Raw genomic sequence first — 24,579 nt, 5'->3', positions numbered from 1 at the left:
TTTTAGCCAATTTAAATCATTTCGATTATGTTTTTTTAGTTACGTATGTAAACTACATGAAATAATTTTGTTTCCCTATTTAGTTAGTTTAAGTAAATAACATAAGCCAAATTATGATTATGTACTTTCTTCCCATTTTGTTTCACTACTTAATTATTTGATTTCAATTACAAGTCTGTAAATGCGAAATGTAAAGGGACAGTTAATTAGGTTGAAACAGATCGATTCAATTCTGTCAATAAGCGTTAATAAGTGTAAATCTTCCTTAAAATGAAGATAAATAATTAGTAAGTTCATTGATGACGTAGATTGATGATGATAATAGTAGTTAGTTTACTAATAAAAGGACTTTTTAATTCATTGTTGTTCACTGTTAAGATGTTGAATAATTGAATTCTATTTTAAGTATCAAAAAGTCTTTTTTGTGTGTACTCTGGGTCTGGGGGTTCTTTCATCTTAATTCACTTCAAGAATACATTGTATAATTAATTTAGTCAACTTAATGTGTACTCAAAAGTTTCAAAGTATATTTTCCAATATTGGCTATAATACATTATTGACAAATTTTGGACTCAACTGTTCAAATTTTAAAATGATATTTGCTTTATAATTTAATGGTCACAACTAGTCTCAATATCTTGGATTTTTTTAATATTTATTATTTTAATTTAGCTCTAAACTCGAATTACTATCTAAATCGTAAAATATGTTTAAAAGGGGCATTTCAATAAATTTATTGGTGAAAACTGCGTTTAGACATAATAATAATAAATTTGTCATCAATTCTAAATATAAAATACAATATCTCCCTAATAAATTGTACAAAAATGGAGGAATTGTCTCGAAAAAAAAAGAAAGAATTCTATATCTAATGAAACTGTTGTTTGAGAAATTGAGATCTTATTAAAAGAGAAAGATATTAGATATATGGAGTTTCTTTTTGTATATTATATGATAATTCGATCCGCAAGAATCATAATTGAGAATTGTTTAATTAATTTTTATACTTAGCTACTAATAATCAAACGACATCTAGAACACGTAAATTAAATGAAAGAGAAAACGACAATCAATTAACGAAGGCTTTTACGTACTTGACTTGAGGATCATGTAAGTTCAACGGCGTGGTCTTTGCTTTAGAGTTTGTTTAAGGATTTTTTTGTTTTTGACTCTTTAATTTCCTGACATTGATGGGAAAAAGAAAATTGTGACACCGGAGACACTCTAGTCTATAATCCATATCTCAATTTGAAAATATTCACTAAAAGCCATTTCTTTTAGGCTAATTTTGGTAGAGGAAAAATAAGGGTTTTTTATTATTATTATTATTTATTATGGGAAACGTGAATTGAAAGTGTATTTAAAATAGGACCATTAAATTTTGTTCTAAGAAAAGGGGGAGAATTATAAATATGGTTAGGTTAGTGAGATAGTTAAATTACTTTTACAAACTAAATTTTAAAATAATGATTTAGGGAATTAAATAAAATAAAATTTATTTGAATATTGCTATGAAGCATCATATATGGTGTTTAATACCATTGGATTTGACATATTATGAATTTAATGGTTTTAATATTTTAGAATAATGATACGTGCATCAAAATTGTGTACCAAAACATTACACCAACTGACGTGGTAACGTCCTGCCTTGAATAAATTTGATTGGTTAAATGAAACTATCACGTCAGTTGGTATAATATCTTGGTGTATAATTTTGGAACACATATCATTCCTCCAGATTTTAAATTGGGTAATTAGTGTTAAAACCCCTTTATCTTTATTACACTTAACCTTCATTATTTATTTTTTGTGGGCAAATCTTTCAAACCATCGTTCTGTGGGCAGACAATGGTCTGAAACTAACGAAATAATGGATTTGTCAATAGAACACTCGTTTGGGAGGTTTGCCCACCAAAAATAAATATTGGGTGTTAAAGTGTAACAAAATGTAAAAATAAGGAAATTTTACTGCCAGCTACCCTTTTAAATTAGAGTATGTAGAGTTTGATATTAAATCTAACAAATTACAAAATATGACAAGTAGTGTTAGGTATCTTAGGGGTGGAGATTTCTCATCTAAATGAAGGAGAGAGAAGGGATGAAGATAATTGTCCGTATCTAAATATTAAGAGAATTGCTAAGGGGCACCACTGGTGCCCAACACCACAAGTAAGTGGTATACTGTTATTGGTGCAATCTAATATCGGGTTCCACTTATTTGAATTTAATAAGGGTTATGGGGTATCGCTAACCAATCATGAGGCGACACCTCATGTGGTGTTGGACACCTTAAGGTGCCAAATAGCAACACTCAAATATTAAATGTGGTGGGATGGAGTTGACACTTACCTCTCTCATGGGGCATTTACATTTTAAATTTTAATTTTGAATTTCTTTTATGTATTTTATATTTTTTTATATGTGTTATAATAGTATATTATTAACTTATAAAGATTTTAATTTTTTTTGGAATAATAATAGCATTTTAAATTATAAATATTAGTGTAATAATTTAATTTTTACATGATTCATAATTTTTATTTTAAATTTATTTTTGAAAGAAGTGGGTCCTCAATGAGAATTTCATGCCCCAACAAAGATTCCCAATCTCGTTTTAAACAAGAAATAAGTTGAGATAAGATCGATGCCGGAAATGGAGACGGGAATAAAAGAACACTCTTCACCAATTAGGTACTATATGATGTCCCATAACAATATTTAATTTATTAAGGTCAAACGTACTATAGAATAATAATAAAAGTATGCACCAAGACAATGGTTAGAGTGAAATTTTTTCAACTAATTTCATTTTTATTTATTTAGGATATGACTTAAAAATGTCACTATTTTGATGGATATTTTGGCATATATCATTACTCGTGTAACAAATGACTAAAAAAGAAAGATATTTTAATTTTCTCTTTATCAAATTTTTTAACCACTACTTTTTTTAGTTTATTTTCTTACGTCCACTTAAAGTTCCCGTCAAGTCAAACTGTACAATATTTTCAATAACAATTAGTCATTTAACCCATTCATTTGCAAATAGTATGCATTGCCTCTCACTTTTAATTTTGTATTCAAAATTTTTATTTATTATTAAATATCACATAAATTGATAAAATTATTTTATTTTTACCCTTAAATTTAACTTTTCTTATCAATTTAATTTTTTAATCTTGATTTATTATATCCAAGTATTATTTAAATATTAAGCTTTTTTATTTTTCTACCCTTAACAAACATACTATTAAAAAATATTTACGTGAATATCTATTTACTTATATAACAATATATAACTAATAAGTAAAATTAATTAAAAATAAGAAACATATTAAACTACTTATAATTTTATCAACCATCATAAAAATAAATAATTTACCTTAGAAAATTAAATTAATAAATAACCAAATAAATAATATAAAAAATTATAAATTACTTAATTTTTTTTAATTCTTATTTTCATCATTTTTTTAATTCTTATTTTCATCAACTAATAATATATTTGTTTTGGAAAAAAAAATATTTTAACAAACTTTCATTAAGTTTTATTATTAAAAAAAATAACACAAAGTCATAACCAAACTATATAAATTTAGAAATTCTTTGAATTTTTTTCAAATCAACATTTTCCCAATTTTTTTTTAACTTATAGCTAACAAATACAATAAAACATTGTTATAAATAATTTATCTTTATTCAATTTTTTCTAACCATTTAATGAACTACATAATCCAACAAAAAATTACGTAATCAACTCCTATACATTATTGGTAAAAATGAATAAATATTTTTTTGTTTTAATATATGTAATAGTTGAATAAAAATAAAATTAATTGTATGGTCAACTTTATAATAAAAACAAATTTTAAGAGTAAAATTGAAATAATTTTATTATGTATGCGATATTTAATGACCGACAAAAAATTTGGGAGTAAGTGAATAATAATTTTGTCAGTTTTAGGGACATTTAAAGACAATGTCAAAAATGAGGGAGCAAATTCACGCAGCGAAAACTAGTGGGCAAAATCAAGTTCTATTTTCAAACACTTGTTCTTATTAGTCAAATATCACAACTTAACTTACCACGAGTATATATAATTTTCTATATAATATAATACGGAATATTCTATGCCGAACTATTTTATCATAATCCTTCAATACAACCTAATCGATCTATAAATCCCATAAATTTTTTATTACATATAATAACTATATAAAAACTAAATGAAACATTTTCATAGTAAACTATATAATATTAGAATGGAAAACTATCGTATATAGAAGAAGTAGTGCAGCCATCAAAAACTGGATCCAACCATTGCGTAGTAGTAGTAGTAGAAGGATCAAAGTCAACGTAATATTGAGCATTATTCATAAGAAGGCCCAACAACTTGTCTCTTTCCTCTTGAAGATCCATGACTTGAGCTGTTGTGGTCTCCAGTTGAGACCTGAGTTCGCTCACCATCTTTTGCAGATGAAAAATAGTCCCAGCACACCCATAAACGGGGTCTCTCATTCTCGCTGTCGCTTCGTACACTATGGATTTTACTGTGTCATCTCTCTTCGTCTCCTCCACCATCTGATCATCATCACCATCATCTTATAATTAATAATCATGTATTTATTATATGTATATATGTATAAATATTGATAATATTATTATATGTTTATAGTTGCAGCGTTCACCTGGATCATTTTGATGATGTTGCTGGCGCCAAAAACCTTGTGAACGCCGGCGAAATTCTCGATCTCTTCTGGGGGAAAATAGGGCGAAAGCAGGCAATTTCGGTCGCATCTCCGCCGTAGCATTCTACAAGCTGCGCACGGTTGATGGAGTCGAGCACGCGGGATCGGAGCTTGGTCGGTTGATGGTTCCATGTTTTGGATGATGAGAATATATATGAATGGAAACTAAAGATTAAATAATAATAAATTGTACTTGAAGGTTGAAGATGTACGTACTATATATATATATAATAAATAGAATATGAACTTACAAGGTGAATGGGACAATTGAGGATGGTTTAGTTTTGGGGGTTAGAAGAAGAGAAGAGAAGAGAAGACTAAAAAATCAAAGTGTACAATGAAGTTGGGGAGGCGGTCACTTAAGGACATATTATAAGGTGATGAAGTGTTGAAAAAATTGTGGAATACGTATACTTTAAGGCTTTAATAAGTTGTTAAGTCGACAGTAGCGGACCTAACTACTGTTGCCCCACTTAGGCTTTTTCTTAGAAATCAGCATGTATCAAGAAAATTCTTGTTTTTAATGATTTTTTTTTAATGTTTTTTCGTTAATTTTAGTCAAATATTCTTATTTTTAATGATAAATTGTAAATATAATTTAAATTTAAATAAAATTAATTAAATAAATAAATAATTAAACAAATTAAAATAGAAATTTTTTGAGATATTTTACAATAATAATTATTAAAATTATATTAAACATATTTTATTTATTTAAAATTTATATGATAATTAAAAAATAATAAAAATAAATATATATTTGAATAAACATGTTTATAAATTTAAAATTAAGCCAATTGTAAATTATTTTTACCTGAATATAATATAAACTCGTGGAAAATGTTAAATCAATCTACTCATTACATGTGTGAAAATAATAAATGTTGCATTTAAAAAATACATTTTTTTTTTGTTTTTTTGTACTATAACAAATTATGTATCAAACGACTTAAACAGATTAATAATTCAAGCCACTTAAGAATGAAAAAAACGCAATTCAAATTGAGGCTCCCTTTTAGGCATGTGTAGTGTGTACTATTCGTGGTACTTGTTGGAAATAATGGAATCTGCGTGCGAAATTTCCCATTTAATCTAACTTCAAAAGTGGATCATTCCATAGTAGTAGTACAACACATTTCTTAAGGCTACTACTTTATATGTAATATCTATGGTAGTACAACACGCGTTATATCCCTTTATCATGCAAAATATGAAAGTTAAACTCAGTCAAACTATTCTAAGTACAAATTTGTGAAAGTAAATAACGAATGAAAGTCCATATCATTCATGGAAAACGACATGTATATGTCAAATTTGTAATCAATACTAATGTGTCGTTTTTCCACCTCTTTTCCTCACTTATATGTAATTTTTTTTTTGTCAAATTGATATTTTCTACATGCATTCACTATCGCTAACATAATTACTTGAAAAAAGCATGATCCTCAGAAATTACAACTTTGAGAAGAAGAGGTCGACTGCCTCAAGTGTGTGCCCCCAGCGACTTCAATTATAATTGTTTTAGCTATAATTTTACATGCTTTAATAATTCATAATTTGTTTGTTTGTGAAGATACGTTCTTTACTAGATTTTGGTAATGGAAGTGGGAAGGGAGCCCCCCATGCCATGACCATGACCCAATTCATAATACAGCAACTCTTTAAGCTCATCAGATAATTTGCAGCCTTTCTGTGGTAGGGAAGGACGCGGTTTTAGACGATCGGAAGTGGACAAAACCAGTTTCATCATGATGGGCTTGTCAAGTATCTTTTGCTGTAAAATACAGCAAAAGTGGAAGAAGGAAGATCCTCAGTACAGTGCCCTGATATGATATGATATGCACTCCCTTCTCTTTGATTAGTTTTGGATACCAAGTAAGGCCGACCCTTAGTTATGGGTATGAATGCACATTTTCCTTACGGGACAGGGACCGTCATTAGGGCAGAGAATCTCGTCTAAACAAGGAACAAAGCCTCGTACAAATTATTATATATTTTTATAATATTTTATATATATTTTTTAAATAATAAATATTGTGCAATATTTTAATCTACATATAATTTACTTTTTTATTTTAAAATTTTAATCTAAATTGATTTTTTTAATTAAATAGATTCCGCGCCGCAATAGGGGATTCTCCACCCTGTCTCCAACCGGGAATAAGCGGAGATGGGGCGGGGACAAGGATTAAAATTATAAATGGGGACGGGGACAGGTGGAGCACTCCCCGCCCCGTGTGCATCACTAGTTGTGAAAGACCCTATACAAAATATGTTATTTTAAAAAATATATATATATAAAGTGACAATTTTTAAAATTTGGGGCATTTATATATGAAAAAAAAAGACATTTTTTTAAATTTTGGGGTCTCATTATGTGTGGGGGCCCTAGGCACATGCCTGACTCGAGTCATATAGCTTGTAGGCAAGTGTGAATAATACACATTATAGACACCCACTTTACACTTGGATGTGTGCGTGGCACATAACAAATTCTAAATTATGATTTTTTTTGACCTATTGTATGATTTTTTTATAATTTTAATTTTTTATATGAATGTGTTCATTATAATTATAGAGACTTTTGAAAAATTCTAGATGATTAAAGTGCCGAAATTAGAATTCATAAAGTTGTGCAATATGTTATTTGAATCTTTATTTCAACATTTATAATAATATACATTATCGTATAAAAAAATTGGAAAAATTGGTTTTATTACAATTTATTCATGTCCTGAAATTATAAAAACATAAAAAGTTTTAATGTAGTGCATAAAAAAGTTCCTAAGGCATTCATCTTACAAGCAACTTGATACTTATTTATTCTTGGAAGCAATCTCAGAGATGAGGGACTAAATAATGCTTCAAGAGAAACGTATTTTATAATTTATACACGTTTCCAAGTCTCAATTCTAGAATTTATTTTTCACGCGGAGGAATTATATGTGAAGGGATTCCATTCATTGAAGGTTCCACCAAAAATGGGGGAGTTGTGTTGCGAGTAGTACTTTGATGATCAAATTGGATACAGTTCTTGAATTAAAGTGCCATATCTGAATTTAAAATACAGCAACTCGGCAAAAGTTAATTATAAAACATAGGAAGTATAGAGTCAACAGAGTTGTTAGTTTTATCAAGTAAGTTATCATCTGATGTCAATAAACAAGGAAGAGACATATTTTTTCAATAAACAGCTTGGCCAATTGGCAAAGATAAATTTATGGCATTCAAAGTTTACAAATTCCATATGGCAAAAGAAAAGAATCCCAAACATTAGTGAGAAATATAAAATGGGACAAACCAGTGACAGAAAGCTGCTGGAATCAGTGTGGTAGAAAGAAGAGACAAGTTTTAGTCAAGGTTTAAAACTAAAACCAGACCATCTTCTCGTTCCCTCCTTTTTCCTCTCTTGAATGTTGGAACCGAGAAGATTTTCCAGTGATTTCGCCTTTCTGTTGCGAGACCTTCCCACTTCTCGTAAAAGCTGAGTTAACCTTTTCTTTTCATCATCAACATCTGGATTTGCTGTTCCCAGCTTTTCTTCCCTCACCCTCAAGATGTACTCCAATATCTCGATTGCATCTTCTACCCTGTATGAACATAAAAAATTTCATGTTTAGCTGATTTGGAACAACAAAACCCGAACACCCAGTGAGAATCAACCTATGCTAAGATGATATTTTGACAGATAATGAGGTAAATGGATTGAGCAAAACATGAAATATTGAAAAATATCTAGCAACAAACGCCTGAAACAAATATTAAGACTTGCCTCCCCATGGCATCATAAGTTGCTGCGAGATTGCTATATACTCCTAGTGTATCCAAGTGACATGGTCCACATTCCTGCTCTAGTATCTCTCTCGCTTCTTCAAACAGTTTGGTGGCCTCGTTTATTTTGTACAGCTGCACAGAAGCCAACCCCATCTGGTTCAACACAATTCCAAAGAATGCTGATTTCCTCTCCCCGCCAGCACGAAGCTTAGTTATAGCACTCTCAAATGAATTTCGAGCCTCTGAAAACCTTCCAATCATGTAGAACATGACACCCATCTGAGCTTCTAATCCTGCAATTGTGCCACGGTATGCAGATTTATTCTCCAATAACTTTATTGCCTTCTGCAAGAGTCTCAGCCCTTCCTCGGGCTCATTGACAGCTTCATAGATGGCTGCGATTTCAGTCAACCCAGTGGCAATTTCCTCAGAAGTAAATCCAGGCGAAGGTTTAGTATATATTCTCAACGCATTCTCACAGTATGATTTGGACTCTCGCAACTTTCCGGTCCTGTAATACAGGTCAGCAAGGTGAACAAAGATTGAGGCCACAGAAGAGTGATTTTCACCCCTTGTAGATTTGAATACCGTAAGAGCTTTCTGGTAAGCAAAAACAGCCTCCTCAAATCGACAGAGGGACAGGTAAATGTTGCCAATGCCGACATCAATAGTAGCGACCTCATTATCTTGTCCGCTGGCTATCATTACCATGCTAGCAAGAACAAGTTGCTCAAGGGCAGTTTCATAATCTCCCTTTGCCTCACAGACGAGAGCCATGAGCCTGCGATCAGCCGCTTCTTCAAGGGATGCCGGTTCACTGTGCAATCTATGAATTTCAAGTGTCTTTTTGCAGAAGTTCTCTGCCTCGTCAAATTGCATTGCTTGCATATGGGCTTCAGCAAGGTACCTTCCATTCCAAAAAAAAAACACACTTACATAAGTTCACCTCAGTCTAACACCAATGAAAAACCAACTAAGGTGATTATTAAAAGATAAATAACGCTAAAAACTTTAACCTGAGCATTAATTTGCTACTCAAATCGAAAGGCACCCATTTTGATCATAATGTCATAAATAGTATCAAAAGGGTCGAATTATTTATTCTATCATTTGCCAACATTCTAAAATGGGGAGCAAAGATATGAGTGTGACACAACACTTTAATATGGTATAATGTAGCAAGTGGAATATTATCGAACTAGTTATAACACATATCAATCCCCAAGTCAGCAACTAAATTTTCCCAAAGAGTTATGCTGGGAACAGGTGGACCCACTAGCCAAGAACAATTTATTTCCCGAATAACTCCCAAGAACAGAGCATAAATGTTAGCTGCACCAATTAACGACACCCACCTTGTCTAGTACCGACCAGATTCGAAACCCGCTCAAAACAGCAATAGACAGCACTTATAAGCTAGAGCGAATCGACCACTAAAAACAGTGTAAAAAGTTCAAAGGAGCTTTACCTGTAAGTCTCTGCAACTCGGGGATCCGACTCACCCAGAGCCTCCGATTGGATTTTAAGACCCGATTCGTAACACGAAATCGACTGCTCAAGTTGCCCCATGATTGAATACGTGTCCCCAAGCTGCATGTATCCCGAGAACTTAGCCAGCGCATGGTCTAACCCGCTTCCTATATTAGGGACCTCAATTGACCGTTCCAGAACCGGAATCGCCTCCTCTAATCGACCCAAACTACTGTAAATCGCCGCCACAACGTGCAAGCTCATAGCCAGCTCAAGACCCTGAGCTACAGGGCTCCGCTCGAACGACTTGGAAGCTCGAATCGCGTAATCCAAAGCCTTGTTCGGGCTCTCCCCGGACGAAATCGTGTCACGGGCTAGCTTCAATAAAAACGGCCCGAGATCCGGATTGTCGAGCGAGGAATCGTCTACGGGAAGCTTTTCGGGACCGCTTTTTCTGGTGGGTCGCATCCGTAATTGGCTGGAAGGAGATGCTGGCTTAAGATAACCTTTGGTTCCATTGAAGGACTCGCTCTTCAGAGTCTGGTCTGGAGTTCCTGATATGAAAATGGGAGATGGGTTCGACGAAATTAAGCCCGGCATGGCTGAAAATTGTGAGCACAGCAATCACTGCACTCAGTAATGGCAAAAATAGCAACTACACACAAAAAGAAAGAACAGAAAGATGAGATTTTTATTGTGATGCAGTGAATGGGGTTGTTAATAGGAAAAGGTCTAATGATGGTGGTGATGGTGGTAGTGGTGGTGAGGATGATGAAGGGTTGCGTGGAAGAGACTCCTCATCACCAAAGAGTTAGGGTACTTTAACTTGATGACCAGCTTTAGAATGAAAAAGGGAACGAATAGTGATACGAAATCCATATTCTCTCCAACTCTCAACTCAATTCAACTGTCTTTCTCGTTCTCGTTCTTTTTTTTTTCTTTCTCTGTAATTTTTTCACCTCTGCTGGTAGTGGTGGAGGAGCGTGACCATTACACCTGGTTTTTTGCTCTGTGTTTTCGACCCTTAAAAATCCTTATATTTACATCTTTGACATTACTTTTTCTTTTTAAAGTAAATAAATAAAGTAATATATACTTTTTTCATAAACTTTTTTTTTCATGTGATCAATATGAGTGTTACTTGGCTTAGTTACTTTAAGATTAATTAATAAAAAATTGTCTTAAACTAATAATAAAAATGAACTTATTAACTAAAACTGATTTATATCACTTGAATTGATTCTCTTTGTCGTGTCATTGCTATTTATTTAGTTAATATTAAAGATGATAATATAACTCATGGTCATGAGTGCATAATTTATTGGAGGAATAACCTCCCTGCATACTTAGCACATAGTTTTTTAATATTTTATTTAATATAAATTATTGGTTATTTGATATAGTTCAGATTTATTATTATTAATTAATAATGCCAAATCGTATTTTTTTGTTAATGACTAATTAACCTGTGAAAATAGAAATAATAATTTAAAAACCATCGATCCACACGGTAATCTTAAAGCACTACATACCAAGTTGGTACCAATCTCTATCCCAATAATAGAATTTTGAGATATCAAAAAGATAAAAAAAAATCCTAATGCACTAATAAAGATTATTGTACTTTATTATCTTTGCTAGTGATATATGTTGTTGTAGTTTTTGACATAAAAATATGACGCCCTGCAGTTAAACTTTTTAACCAAATTTAATATGATTCTTTATTTATCATTAGGGGATTATAATTCCTTTTAATAATAATTCTCCTGAGGAACTTAAAAGAAAAATAAAATGGCTGGCACTAATTTTTATTTTAAGAAAAAATATCAATGACCAAATGTGAAATCTTCTTTTGCTTTCTTGTATGAGTAATACCGAAAGACTATAACAATTATTACTCTATATTTTGATTATTAACAATGTGTATCGATAAATTAATTTTTAAATATTTTATTTTGTAAAATAATTCAAATAGATTTTTAAACTCAATTTTGATCAAAAAATTTTGAATCAAAATCACAAAAAATTAATTATCAAACTAATAACTCAGAATAAAAACTCAATTATTATATCTAACAATTGTATTATTATATTCAATTTTTTTGTTTATCAAAATTAAATTTAAGGTTCTATTTGAACAATTTTATAAAAAGTAATGATATGTGCACTCAAATATTATACATATATAACTGCATTTTAAAATAGTAGGTTTTAGTTTTAATAAATGTGATTGACTAGACTAAATTGTCACATCACTGCGTGTAATATTTTGGTGTAAATTTTAAGTGTACATATCATTACTCTTTTGAGTGCATATTTTGAGTGCACATATCATTACTATTTTCAGTATATATTCTAAGTACACATATCTAGTTAATTTATATTATCCAAAGTATAATTGATCAAAATACACTGTGCAAACAAAGCATATTATCCACCCAAAAAAGTAAGTAAATCCTATTTATAATTAAGTCTCTAACTGCTAGTCAATTTCTTTTTTTTTTTTTTTAAAAACTACTGGTCTATGAGGGCATTATTGGAATTTACTACTATAGTTTCTGTACTTGAGAAAGTTCACGAGCTGGCTTGTGGTGGCAACAAAGATGATTGTTTCCTAACATCATGACTAAGACAATATTCCATTTCATTTTCTACATAAATTAACATGTTAACAATAGTGATCGGTTAGTTGTCTTAATTTAATCATTCTGTCTATATTATTAACTCTTTAAATTCACAATACAAAATTTTCCTTACCTTATCTACCAACCCAAATGATTCTTTAAATACATCTAGTCGAAATGTGATTGGTTACATTTTTGTGTTTTTAAATTTGATTAGTTGGTTAAATCATGTTTTCAATTTTAATGAAATATTGGGTATGTGAAAAAAAAATATAAAATAGGAGCTGCGCATCCGGGGAATCGAACCCCGGTCAGTACCGTGGGAGGGTACTATGATACCACTACACTAGATGCGCCTTGTGATGAATGAGATTATTTTAACAATAATTATAAATAAACATAATTTTCAATTATTTTACTACAAATTTTAAATAATTAAATTATTTTTTTAATAAAATAATTCAAATAAACTCCTAAACTTGATTATGATAAAAAAAATTAAATTAAATTTACAAATAATTCACTAAATTAATAACTCATAACATAAGTGCAATTATTATGTCTAACAATTATGTTGTTGTATATATTTTTTTTTCATCAAAATTAAGTTTAGATGTCTATTTCAGTTATTTTACAAAAACTATAACTTTACTGGAATTCTGAAGCAGTCTAGGAAACATTAATATATTTGGAAATTAGAGTTATTACTCTACTATTTTATTTCAGATTTAAGGATGTGTTTATGTTTTACAAGGAGTTGTTAAATATATTTTACTTGGCAATGTTATTTTGTTTTTTTTTTTTTTGGATAAGCATTTGTTTTAAAACATCATCTTTGTTGTTTTCTTCACGTTAGACTGGTTTTTAATGTTAACTGTTGAGCAGCATGCAGGGCTGGGCTAGGCTTGTACCTAAGGGCTTCTAAGCCCAGGGTCCCAAATATGGCCTTGTCCAATACAAAACATTTCCTTTAATAGTGCTAGCCCAATTAAGGCCTTATGTAATAATGTGATATTATAAGAATTTCTGTTTTTTGTTTTTATTTTTGATTAAATAACAGTGCAATTATAAAACAATTTATTAAGCAACTCACCATTTTTATTATAACCTGATTATTAACGACTCTTAAATAAACTCATAATCCCCACAAGTTTGGTTGAAATGTTGTTTTGGATTTGATGAGAGCATTTATTTTTGGAGATTGAAGCTCAAATTTGCCCTAACAATTGCTATCGCCGAAGTTCTATGAGCCAAAAGGGAGAGTTGCCGATTTTCTTTTTTCTAAAATGGCTGGATTCATTATTTTGAGATTGTAGACATTTTTCAAGGTAAGCCGTATAATTGCAAATAAAAGTTTATTTTATCTATTTTTGTAGTAAATTTTGAATTACTGTATATACATGAATAGAAACTTGTATATTTGGATATTATTATAAAAAGCCCTATTCAATATTGGTCATCAATGATTACAAGAAAAAAGTATAAAAAAAACTAAAAGGAAAAAGAAAAAGTAAAAATAGAAAAAAGAAAAAAAGTTAATACCTATTTTAAAGTTAAAAAAAGTGTAAAAAAAATAAAAAAATTAACAAGGGTTTTTTTTTTCAACTGAGAAACAAAGAGGTGTATTTTCCTCTTTTGGCAGTCTTTTTAACGTTTTTCATCCAATTTTTTTAATTTTAAGATATAATTCAAAATAGAAATTACAAAATAAAAAAATATAAATCTTTGTCAATATTGATTTACATGAAGGCCTATACTTGAATAAATAATCAATAAAAAAATAAGTATTTATCAAATTTTCAAATTTATTATTGCATTATTTTATTTCTATTCGAATTAATAAAATGTATTATTATTTCTTGACTGTAATTACTATTAGCAAAATAAGGCATTTATACTCTTCTTCTTCTTCAAATCGCCCGAGTATTGTGAAAATTTTATACTGATATCCTGCGACGACAGCTTGGGTCGAATGGCCAAATGGAGGGGCCACACCCTCTAAGGATGCTCTGCACCTCATTTTGATGAGCTTCAATGTCGTTTTACTTTCTGGGCATTCATGCTTCTTGTTTCTATTCTTGTAAGCGGCTCCTCTGACTGATAGTACATGTTTTGTATTTCAAGTTCAGTGAATAATGAATATAGTCTTTTGATTATTGCTTAATGAATTGCCATTTCATTTGGGAAATAAAGAAAACGTATAATTTTGCAATTACATTCATGGTCTTGAGGGCTTGAATTGCACTCATGCTTCATAATTGTCAAGTTTTCTTCCAATCCTCTTTCTTACTTATTCACAAGTATGTGAGCTTGTGCTCTTGGATTTTTCTTGGAAAGAATGGTAATTACATGGGTATTTAGTTGGTTTCTTGTAGCAGGCTTAGATTAGATTTATTATATTTTGAATCTTTCCTAAAGGGTAGTCATCAAGTTTGAATCTTTTTATGGTAAGATATAACAAGTTCTGATTTTGTTTTTCAGTGGTGAGAAATGTAGATCATACATTAGTTATCAAGTTTTCGTCTTCTTATGGTAGATATAAAAAAGTATAGATTTATTTTACTTTTTTTTGTGAAATATAGGATCAGAGTATTGTTACTTGTAAGGTTAATTGAGGATTAAATATAGGAACAAACTCTGTCTTTTTTAGCTCTACTTCATGGCCTCTGGGTTATGCTTATAATTAAACTTTGCTATGACTGTAGACACCTATTTATTTGGGAGATTTGATTCCATCATTCTAATAGAAATAAATGTCTGTATATATATTTCAGCCTTTGAAAATAGGACTGGTTCTTTGTAGTCTGACCAATATTTTGAAAACCTGCCTACATAAGTTGATGGTTGTGGCTCTGTAAGCTTTAATTTCTTCTTCAATTGATATGCCTTGCATTGATTATTGTCTGTACAGTTATAACTTAAAACGGATGCCCTGTTATTATAATGTATTCTGGAATTATTTTAGTTTTTATTTTGTTTTCTAGGTTCATCAATGTGTTTTAGAATATCTTTTGTGTGTGTGTGTGTGCTTATTTGATAAAACCCAACTTTTAGTAGTTTATTCTGTATATTCTGTAGACTGAGCCTCTTTGCAAATGTTAGAATGATTTAGTTAAGTGTATGGAAGGGTTACTATAAGATGTACTGAAAATTTTCTTCTTGTTAATCTGGGGGAACTCTATAGTTTCTTTTCTTTTTGAAAACTCTATTGACTATCTAAAGCTTTTGGACACTAGCAGAACTACTTGGAGGGCTTTAAAATACCGAGCCATATTACTAACATGAAAAAAGACATCAGGTCTCTAATTTAGCAGTGTTTTAAGTATTGAAACTCACAGGTCTTATTTAGAAGAAGTTAAGGGTTTCTTTTTTCAAACAAAATATGGATTATAAAGCCTAGATTAAACTGAAATAAAACTTTCTGCTTCTGTCAAGATTGTTGGAGTGATCGCTTATGTCGGCGGCACACGACAAAATAAATGATCCATAGTTAGTATGTTATCCAAATGCTTTTAGCACAAGCTCTTTACTGTTGAGGTACGACAAAATCGATTAATATTTTAGGAATTTCTGTCATTCTTTCCTTAAGAGCCCAAGTGCAATCTTTATCTGTGATTCTAATGTGTAATCTGATGTTTTCATGGCGACGTGTGCAAGAAATTCTTAACTAAAGTTCAAGTTCATTGATTGGACATGATTTTTATAGTGGTTAAGTTGCAATGTAATATTCTATATTTGATATGTTTAGCTGCAGATGTGTTACACCACCATAATTGTGAGAAAGAATCTTCCAGTAGCAATCGTAGAGGAAAATAAGGAAAATCCATGTCCATCATAGATGGGTAAAGTAACTATAGTTTATCTATCATAGAATTCCTATCCACATATATTTCTAGATAGCAATGAAGAGAAGCATAAAAAACCTTTTCATACATTGTTTTTTTTTTCCTTTTAAATATTTTGTTCACTTATCTTTTTCATCTCTCCAGCAAATGAGCATCACCAAGCAGCGTTTGATTATGTAAAGCCTTGTTCGCTTCTCCCTCAGGACACTACCTCCTGGAACTTGAACCTTGCATTGTTTCCGCGTTGGTAACAGCAGGTATCCCATGCCTTTGAGTTCTCTCCTCTTGCCACTTTTCAGCAATGGTGCTAGAACAAGAAAACCAGATATGTTGACTTGTTTCTTCTTCTTTTTTGCTAAGCTAACTCTCACTTTATGAAATAATAAAGGACCTTATTCATTCTCATTTAAGAGTTTAGTCTGACTATCTGAGGAGGTTACAAAAAGGTTGTTACAAAATTTTGTCTGCAAGTGCTAAGTGGATGCATGTCGATTTTTATGTTGATGTATGGGGTCTGTGGCTCCTAGGGAGCTCCGCATAGAACCAATAAGACCAGCTTATCTTCATTTAAACTACTGCGTTGTGCAGCACTGACTTTTTAGGAGGAGTTTCTGGTTTAGCTGTCTCCTGAAGGACTGAGACAAATGCTTCACTTTCTAAACACTTGTTGTGCTAGTTAATGTCTCTCCGACTTGTTAACATAGGGACACCAGGTGACACTCAAAAAGAGTTTCTAACGGTTCTATTAGAATTTGAGATCATCACACCAAATTTAGCCTTATCTAGATTAAAGTTGTATTTTAACCATGCAAAATACCTTACATGTATAGCCATTTTCCCCATATTAGTGAGAGTGACCAGTGTAACGTTTTTGCCCCGTAGTGAATGCTAACCTTTTCTATGCCTGCCCATTATGTTTTTATGGATTTCTTTTGTAATTTTCACCTGAGCTGATCTGGGAACATAATGACTTAATTAGAAACTTTTGATCAATCTGTGAAAAGGAAGGGAAAAATGATATTTTCGATCCTAAAAATAACAATAGTAAGAATAAGAATGAGAATCGTATGTTATTTGTACACCAATAGTGTGAAACCATAGTGGCAAGCTGGTTTTGCCACTGTGATTTCTGTTCTCTTAAGGGGTCCTGCAAACAAACAAAGCTAAGTATGAGTAGAAGAAGAAAAAAAAAATGAAATAAATAACAACACTAGATTGGTTGGTTCTTCAAGTGTTGGAAAACAGTAATTTTATTAAATGATGTGTTGGTGTATGGGTGGACGTTACTGAACCTCTCATTTATTTGGATATGGTTGAGCAAGTATGCATGAATCAAGTGAATTCACCTTAATTTACTTACAACATCTCTAATGCAAAATGTAAATTTTGTGTTAAATTTAGCACAAAAAATGAGGGAATGCTATATTTTGTCCAATAGTTTCAATTGTGGTCAAATGCACAAGATGCAAATTAACACAAAAAAGTTAATAATTCATGAGAACTTACAAAAAATAATTGTTTTTATTATCTAAATTATGTGCTCCAAGAAATTTGTCATTAAAAAAAAATAAATAAAAAATGATAAATAGTTAGTCATTAATTGTCAACTACTCAAATATAATAATTAGTGACAATAATAAAGTAGCATTTATTGATGTGTCAAATTTGGCTCATATTATATTTTGTGCCAAGTTTGGCACAACTTTTAGCATGTGCCAAATTTGACACACATTTTGGAGCACCATTGGAATCATATTTTTTGTAAGATATGCTAAATATAGCATTACACCAGCTTTTTAACACTCCATTGAAGATGCTCTTAAATAACCTATTAAACAAACATGGTTATGTAAGGGAAATTTCACGGTATATGCCCTTTAATGTAGTGAATTTTTTTAAAATGTCAATATAAGTTACTATCCCAAATATATGACAGCTCCAATTTTTTGGACAAAAATACTCCTGGCATTCAAACACTCCCTCTCTCTCTCTCTCTCTCTCTCTCATACTCTCACTCTCTCTCTCAGTCAGAACTCTCTCTCTCGCAGACCCTCACAGATCGAGGAGCACTCCGTCGTCAGCCACCATCTCCTCCGTCAACGGTAAGCTCCATTTAAAAAAAAATAATTGAATCGTGAAGGAGATTACACCATTTCAAACAATTCTAATGTAGGGTTTTAATCTCTATTTTGCAAAAATATTAGTTGAAATGGGCTTGATTCTATGTGCATTGTTTGGAAGATTGAGTTTAAATTCTGCAAAATTTTGGTCAGTCGATGCTCAATCGATGCTCAATCGATGCATCAATAAATAAAGACGATGGTAAATCGATAGTGTTGCGATGCTTGCATAGTTTTCTGTTTTAATTTGTATAAAATCTATGCAATGTCGATGCTATTTCGTTGTTGATTCGATGGTTGCTTAGTTTTCAGTTGTTATTTGTTAAATATACATCGATGCTATTTTCGATGGTGTATCGATGCTTTCCTAGTTTTAGTTTTCTTTTGATAAATATAATGTTATTTTTGATGATGTATCGATGCCTTCCCAGTTTTAGTTTTCTTTTGATAAATATAATGTTATTTTCGATGGTGTATCGATGCTTTCCCAATTTTAGTTTTCTTTTTATAAATATAATAATTTTGATACTATTTCGATGCAATGTCGATAGTTATTCGATGCAATACATTTAGATGATGATGTATCGATGTTATTTCGATGCGATGTCGATGGTTTTTATTTGTTATTTGTTTGAAAGATGTTTGATACATAATCGATGTTATTTCGATGACATATCGATAGTTTGTTTGTTTTTTGGTAACATCAGTTATGATGGTATTTCGATACATATGTGCATATGTTTATTTTTGCGATGCCAAATCGATGCTATTTCGATGTATTGAGTTTTTTTTTTTGTAATTTTAATTAATTCTCTCTCTTTTTTTTGGATATTTTGCAGATGCTACCCAAACGTATCCCACCGCTTGAGATCCCCATAGAGGCTCATTATGTCGGTCGTATGACCTATAGGGGTTTCAAAAGGTTAACTAAATTGAAGAAAATGTTTGAGGAGCATGGGTTGTTGGAAAGGGTGAATGAGTTTATTTTTTGACCATTTTCACAGTCCCTACCTTTTTGTTCTCTGGGGCATTGGTGCACACAATACTTTTGCGGAAGGTGAAGTCTCCGCGTGACGATAAGGTGCACTTCTTGATGGGCCTAAACTTATGTAAGTTTGGGGTGCACGAGTTTACTATTATGACTGGCTTGAGGTGCTCCTGTCCACCACTTTCCACTGACATTCAACCTCACCTAACGTCCTCCCGCCTACTCGATACATCGTCATTGACATAAGGCTCGTACTCATACCCATCATCATGCAAGAGATTTGCTTGGGAAAAAGAGTTTCATTTTGACTAGGACCTCCAATGCATACACTTGGCCCAGGAGCTGTATGTAAAACAATCGTGCAAGATTGATTATGATTATCCTTATTAATTGTAACGCCCTGCTAATTAGGGTATGTTACCAAGTGTGTTTAAAATTAGTGCTGGACTCACTAAACGAGTCATTTGGACTAAACATGTGATTAAGACACTAAGGGTTCAGGTATTTAAAATTTTGGTCAAGTCATAAACATTTACATTAAACAAAAACTTTTGTCTTTACGTGGGATCCCAAAATACAAGTTTAAAAGTGAGTTACAACACTAAGATTATAAAATAAGCCGACCTAGGCGGCAAAATTGGGTCCAACCCTAGCTTCCTTGAATTTCTCAGCTGTGGCGGTCGAGTGAACTACATATGTACACGTCACTGCTATTGATCTCCAACTCATGGCTGGCCAAGCTTCTCATTACCCTTACCTGCACCACAAAGCACCCATGAGCCAAAAGACTCAGCAAGAAAACATGTTCATACAATTCACGAAATAATACAGCAGATTTAGCAGTAATAACTGGAACTGGGCATAAACACTATACATATCAGCAGCCATAGAGTTGCACAAGTGCATGTTGCACTCCCTTTCTATTCATATGGCATCCGAGCCAGTCAAGTGCTTAACGCACTCCCGAGGTGGCCCAGCCACAGCGGCATGCGCTCAATGCGCATAATGTCGGACTCGGCTCATAAGCCGAGTCTTGCAGATCCTCGACTTATAAGTCGAGCCTCAAAGACCCTCGACTTATAAGTCAAGCCCCTTAGATCAAGTATGCCCTCGACTAGTAAGTCGATCCCTAACCAGATACAACAATAGATCCTCGGCTTATAAACCAAGCTTCCTTGCCATAACAGACAATCACACGATACATTTATCACACATATAGATATAATGCATTACAACACATTAAAACATATATACACATGCATAATCATAATCATGCGCATTTACAGAGCCAATGCCCAAATCAAGACTATGTCCAGCATTCGGGCCAAGCCCTAATCATGTATATCATATTCTGAGTGCAGTTTTCTTACCTTTGGTCCAAGTACAAGCTACCAATGAACGATCCTTGAGTACGATCCCCGTTCCGAGCCCCTAGCGATGACCTAGTCACAACCATGATAAAGGATCCCGTCAATCACAAGAGAATAAAGGCTTTCAGACCAAGTCCTAGCCTCCGGGACATCGAATTCCACTAAACTGGGTAGTAGGATCGATCCCAAGCCCTTAGGGTTAAGTTCGCGCACTCAAAAACCCTCTCGGGTTTCAAAACCCTTAAGCGTCACGGCCCCAAGCCCCTGCGCTGCGACCCGCCCCAAGTCAGAGGCTTAGCCTCTCTTTTTACTAAACACGTGCCGCGGCGCTGCCTAACAAGCATCGCGGCACACCCTTGTGACAGAGCCCTCACCTGGCTCCCTAAGTTCAAGAGGGTCGCGGCACCCCAAGAACAGGACCGCGACCCGACCCCTTCGAACCCATAATTCTTGGGTTTTCCCTCAGCCAAACCCAATAAAAATTACCCCAAATCAACTTAAAACCTCAATCAACTCCCATAATCGATTTAACATTTTTCCAGCAACAAAACCTAACTCAAAACTTGATTAAAAACTCATCAAAAATCCAAAATTCAATATTTAAACCCTCTCACATGCAAACTCTAAACTTCTTATAGAAATTAACATAATTGACACAGAAATACTAAGTTCAAGCCCTTACCTCTGAGATATGCTCAACCCTGAATCAATTCCCCAGCTCAGCCAGTGCAATCCTTCAATCCTTTAGTCTAGAATCCTCCAAATTTCCTCAAACCTACAAGCACCACAAGAGGGAGAGAGAACCGTGAGATAGAGAAAGAGCTGAAGTATCTATTTCTTTCTAAGTGTTTCTAAAGTCTCAGCTATTAGGAAAATATAAATTCGCCTCAATGGAAATTGATGATAATATTACAACTCTATGCAATATATTACAAATAAATAATGATTGATTAAAAAGAGTTACAACTCTATAACTGAAAATACAAATAAACTAAAGAACAAGTAGAAGAGAAGAAGAATAGAATAGTGAAAATACAACTCAAAGCAAAATATTACAAATAAAGTAAAAGTGTTTGAAATAAAGAAAAGAAGATTACAACTCAAAACAAGAAATACAAATAAACAAATGAGAAGAATATGAAGATGAAGAGAAATAGAGTAGAAAGAAAGAACAAACAAACTAAATAGAAACAACTCTCACTCACACTACCAAAGTGAAGAGTGTTGGGGATCACCAACTTGAACAAGGTTTGAAACCTTTGTCCAAAAGCTTATTTCCTCCTAACTCAAGCACTAAGGGATCTCTCACAGATTATAAGAAATGCTTTATGGAATTATCAAGCCTCAATGTGAGTCTAGCCAAGTGCTCTAATGGATAGAAATGTTGTGTCTTACAAGTGAGCTATAGGCTCCTATTTATAGAGTTTAGAGACACCCTTTGAATTTCAAATTCCATCAACCTCCATGGTTGTTACCAATGTTTAATTGGATTAATATGGAATTAAAAATGAGATTTGGGAGTTATTTGAGTTTTTTGAGCCGTTCAACAAAGATTGAAAAAACTAAAAAATTGGTCAGTTTTTGGCCTATGGCCGCGGCCAGGGACATTAGTGACCGCAGCCACTAGTCCCTGTCCCACAGGCCGCGGCCACCAACATTCAGTGGCCGCGGCCACCGACCAATTTCAGCACTTAAAAATGTGGTGTTTTTCCAAACGGTTCCAAACCCTCCCAAATGATTTTGTAACTCCCAAAACACATTATTGGGGTTAAAATCATATCTCTAACAGTCATATCACATATGGCTTTATGAAATTCATCTCAATATTATGTAACAACAAATTTACACAATAAAGGGTAATATTTAGAAGTTACAAATTTGTAACACCAAATATGTTACATTATATGGATATATCTCATATATCTAAATATTGTAACGCTCTATTATATGTTACAATATGTGACACTCTTTGTCACATTTATTTAATCTAAAACATTATATTATAAAATAATATAACATTGCCCCACTAGATTAAATAGTTATCTATTGTAACGCTTATTTAATCAATCATTATATTTTAAAATATAACATATCCCCCACTTGATTAAATAAGAACTCTCTCTTATAGGAGTCATTGCATTAGTGCATAAAGCAAAATGTTTTTCAACTTGAACTTTACTATAGTGTAATTATCACAAAATTTGTCGAAAATTAGGTTGCACTAGGCATTGAACCATCTTTTTAACAAATCGTTGATAACACACACACCTTTGCGATGTTCACTTGAGACCTCTATGTCTCGCTTTGCACCGTTAATGCCCATGTGCACTTTCCATTCATGGAAGTTCTTGCGAATACTCCCAATTCTCATGAGAGGCGGCACCACCCCTAGGTCCATATAGGTAGAATTCTTACAATATTTTGTTACCAAAAATACTTGTCTTTACAAGACTGAATTCTATTAAAAAACCTTTCGGTTTTAACCCTCCACTTGGTAACACACAAATACTCAATATCTCAGATGGGACTTGTTTTGAGTACAACTAATATTCACTTGATTGACTTGTTATTACCTATTGAACCTAACACTAGTTGAATAACTAGTGTTAAGATAGGTTACCATCAATCGTGAATCTCTTCATGGAGTTTAAGTCCCATCCCTCGAGATGATGCAGCCACTAAATCCCTCGTTAGTGGCTTAGTGAAAGGATCCGCCAGATTTTCACTTGTTCTCACATAGGATATTGAGATGACTCCTCTTTGAATTAATTCTCTTACATATCCATGTCTTAGACTAATGTGTCTAGACTTCCCATTATACACTCAGCTGTATGCTCTAGCCAATGTCGCTTGGCTATCACAATGTATCGATATAGTAGATACATTTTCTTTGATTAGGGGAATCTCTATCAACAAATCCCTTAACCATTCGACTTCTTTGCCAGTAGCAGCTAAAGCTATGAACTCTGCTTCCATAGTGGAATGAGATATACAGGTTTGTTTCTTGGAACCCCAAGAAATTGCACCTCCACCAAGTGTAAATACCCAACCAGTTGTGGACAAGTTGTCCCCAATATTGGATATCCAACTTGCATCTGTATATCCTTCTAATATCGAAGGAAATTTGGAGTAGTGAAGGCTTAGTCCTTTGGTTTTCTTGAGATAACCTAGGACTCTTCCAATTTCCTTCCAGTGATCCACACTTGGATTACTTGTAAACCTACTAAGTTTACTTACCGCAAATGCTATATCAGGTCTAGTACACTGGGCAGCGTACATTAGACTCCCTATAGCACTAGCGTACTCCAATTGAACCACCACTCTTCCTTCATTCTTCTCTAGTTTTACACTATGATCGAATGGAGTATTGGCATCTTTAACCTTGAGATGGTTAAATTTGTTCAATACTTTCTCAACGTAGTGGGCTTGCCCTAACGCAAAACTCCCACTATGTTTCTTTACTTTGATACCGAGTATGGTATCAACTTCTCTAAGTTCTTTCATCATGAAGGTTGATGATAGAAACATCTTCGTTTCTTTTATCCCTTTCATGCTATTACTTCGAATAAGCATGCCATCCACATATAAGCAAACAATGATCACATATCCCTTACAAGTTTTGGAATATAAACACTT

General features: G+C 32.7%; 3 protein-coding genes, 1 long non-coding RNA gene and 1 other non-coding gene across 5 annotated transcripts; 1 reads left to right on the top strand and 4 right to left on the bottom strand.

Annotated features, from left to right (window-relative positions):
- Window positions 1-4,042: 4,042 nt before the first annotated feature.
- LOC133797477 (LOB domain-containing protein 11-like) lies at window positions 4,043-5,104 on the bottom strand. Its single transcript, XM_062235385.1, has 2 exons — window positions 4,693-5,104; window positions 4,043-4,585 (listed from the first exon to the last, which is right to left on the bottom strand). The coding sequence occupies exons 1-2, from the start codon at window positions 4,882-4,884 to the stop codon at window positions 4,262-4,264; spliced, it is 516 nt and encodes a 171-aa protein (XP_062091369.1). The 5' UTR covers window positions 4,885-5,104; the 3' UTR covers window positions 4,043-4,261.
- A 2,753-nt stretch (window positions 5,105-7,857) lies between these two features.
- Window positions 7,858-11,049, bottom strand: LOC133797476 (protein KINESIN LIGHT CHAIN-RELATED 1-like). The gene is made up of 3 exons (XM_062235384.1): window positions 9,995-11,049; window positions 8,525-9,433; window positions 7,858-8,342 (listed from the first exon to the last, which is right to left on the bottom strand). Exons 1-3 carry the CDS (start codon window positions 10,594-10,596, stop codon window positions 8,108-8,110), a joined length of 1,746 nt encoding a protein of 581 aa, XP_062091368.1. The 5' UTR covers window positions 10,597-11,049; the 3' UTR covers window positions 7,858-8,107.
- On the bottom strand, window positions 8,108-10,596 carry LOC133795491 (protein KINESIN LIGHT CHAIN-RELATED 1-like). Its single transcript, XM_062232939.1, has 3 exons — window positions 9,995-10,596; window positions 8,525-9,433; window positions 8,108-8,342 (listed from the first exon to the last, which is right to left on the bottom strand). The coding sequence occupies exons 1-3, from the start codon at window positions 10,594-10,596 to the stop codon at window positions 8,108-8,110; spliced, it is 1,746 nt and encodes a 581-aa protein (XP_062088923.1).
- Window positions 11,050-12,905: 1,856 nt separating the features above from the next.
- Window positions 12,906-12,976, bottom strand: TRNAG-CCC (transfer RNA glycine (anticodon CCC)). The gene has a single exon. It is a non-coding gene; the product is annotated as a tRNA-Gly (tRNA).
- A 1,467-nt stretch (window positions 12,977-14,443) lies between these two features.
- On the top strand, window positions 14,444-16,961 carry LOC133797475 (uncharacterized). The gene is made up of 3 exons (XR_009875656.1): window positions 14,444-14,700; window positions 16,369-16,462; window positions 16,610-16,961. It is a non-coding gene; the product is annotated as an uncharacterized LOC133797475 (long non-coding RNA).
- Window positions 16,962-24,579: the final 7,618 nt, after the last annotated feature.

This window comes from Humulus lupulus, chromosome 8 (genome assembly GCF_963169125.1).
Source record: "Humulus lupulus chromosome 8, drHumLupu1.1, whole genome shotgun sequence".
Taxonomy (NCBI): Eukaryota; Viridiplantae; Streptophyta; class Magnoliopsida; order Rosales; family Cannabaceae; genus Humulus; species Humulus lupulus.
Note: the sequence above shows the minus strand (reverse complement) of the source record. Positions and strands in the feature narration are given on the sequence as shown.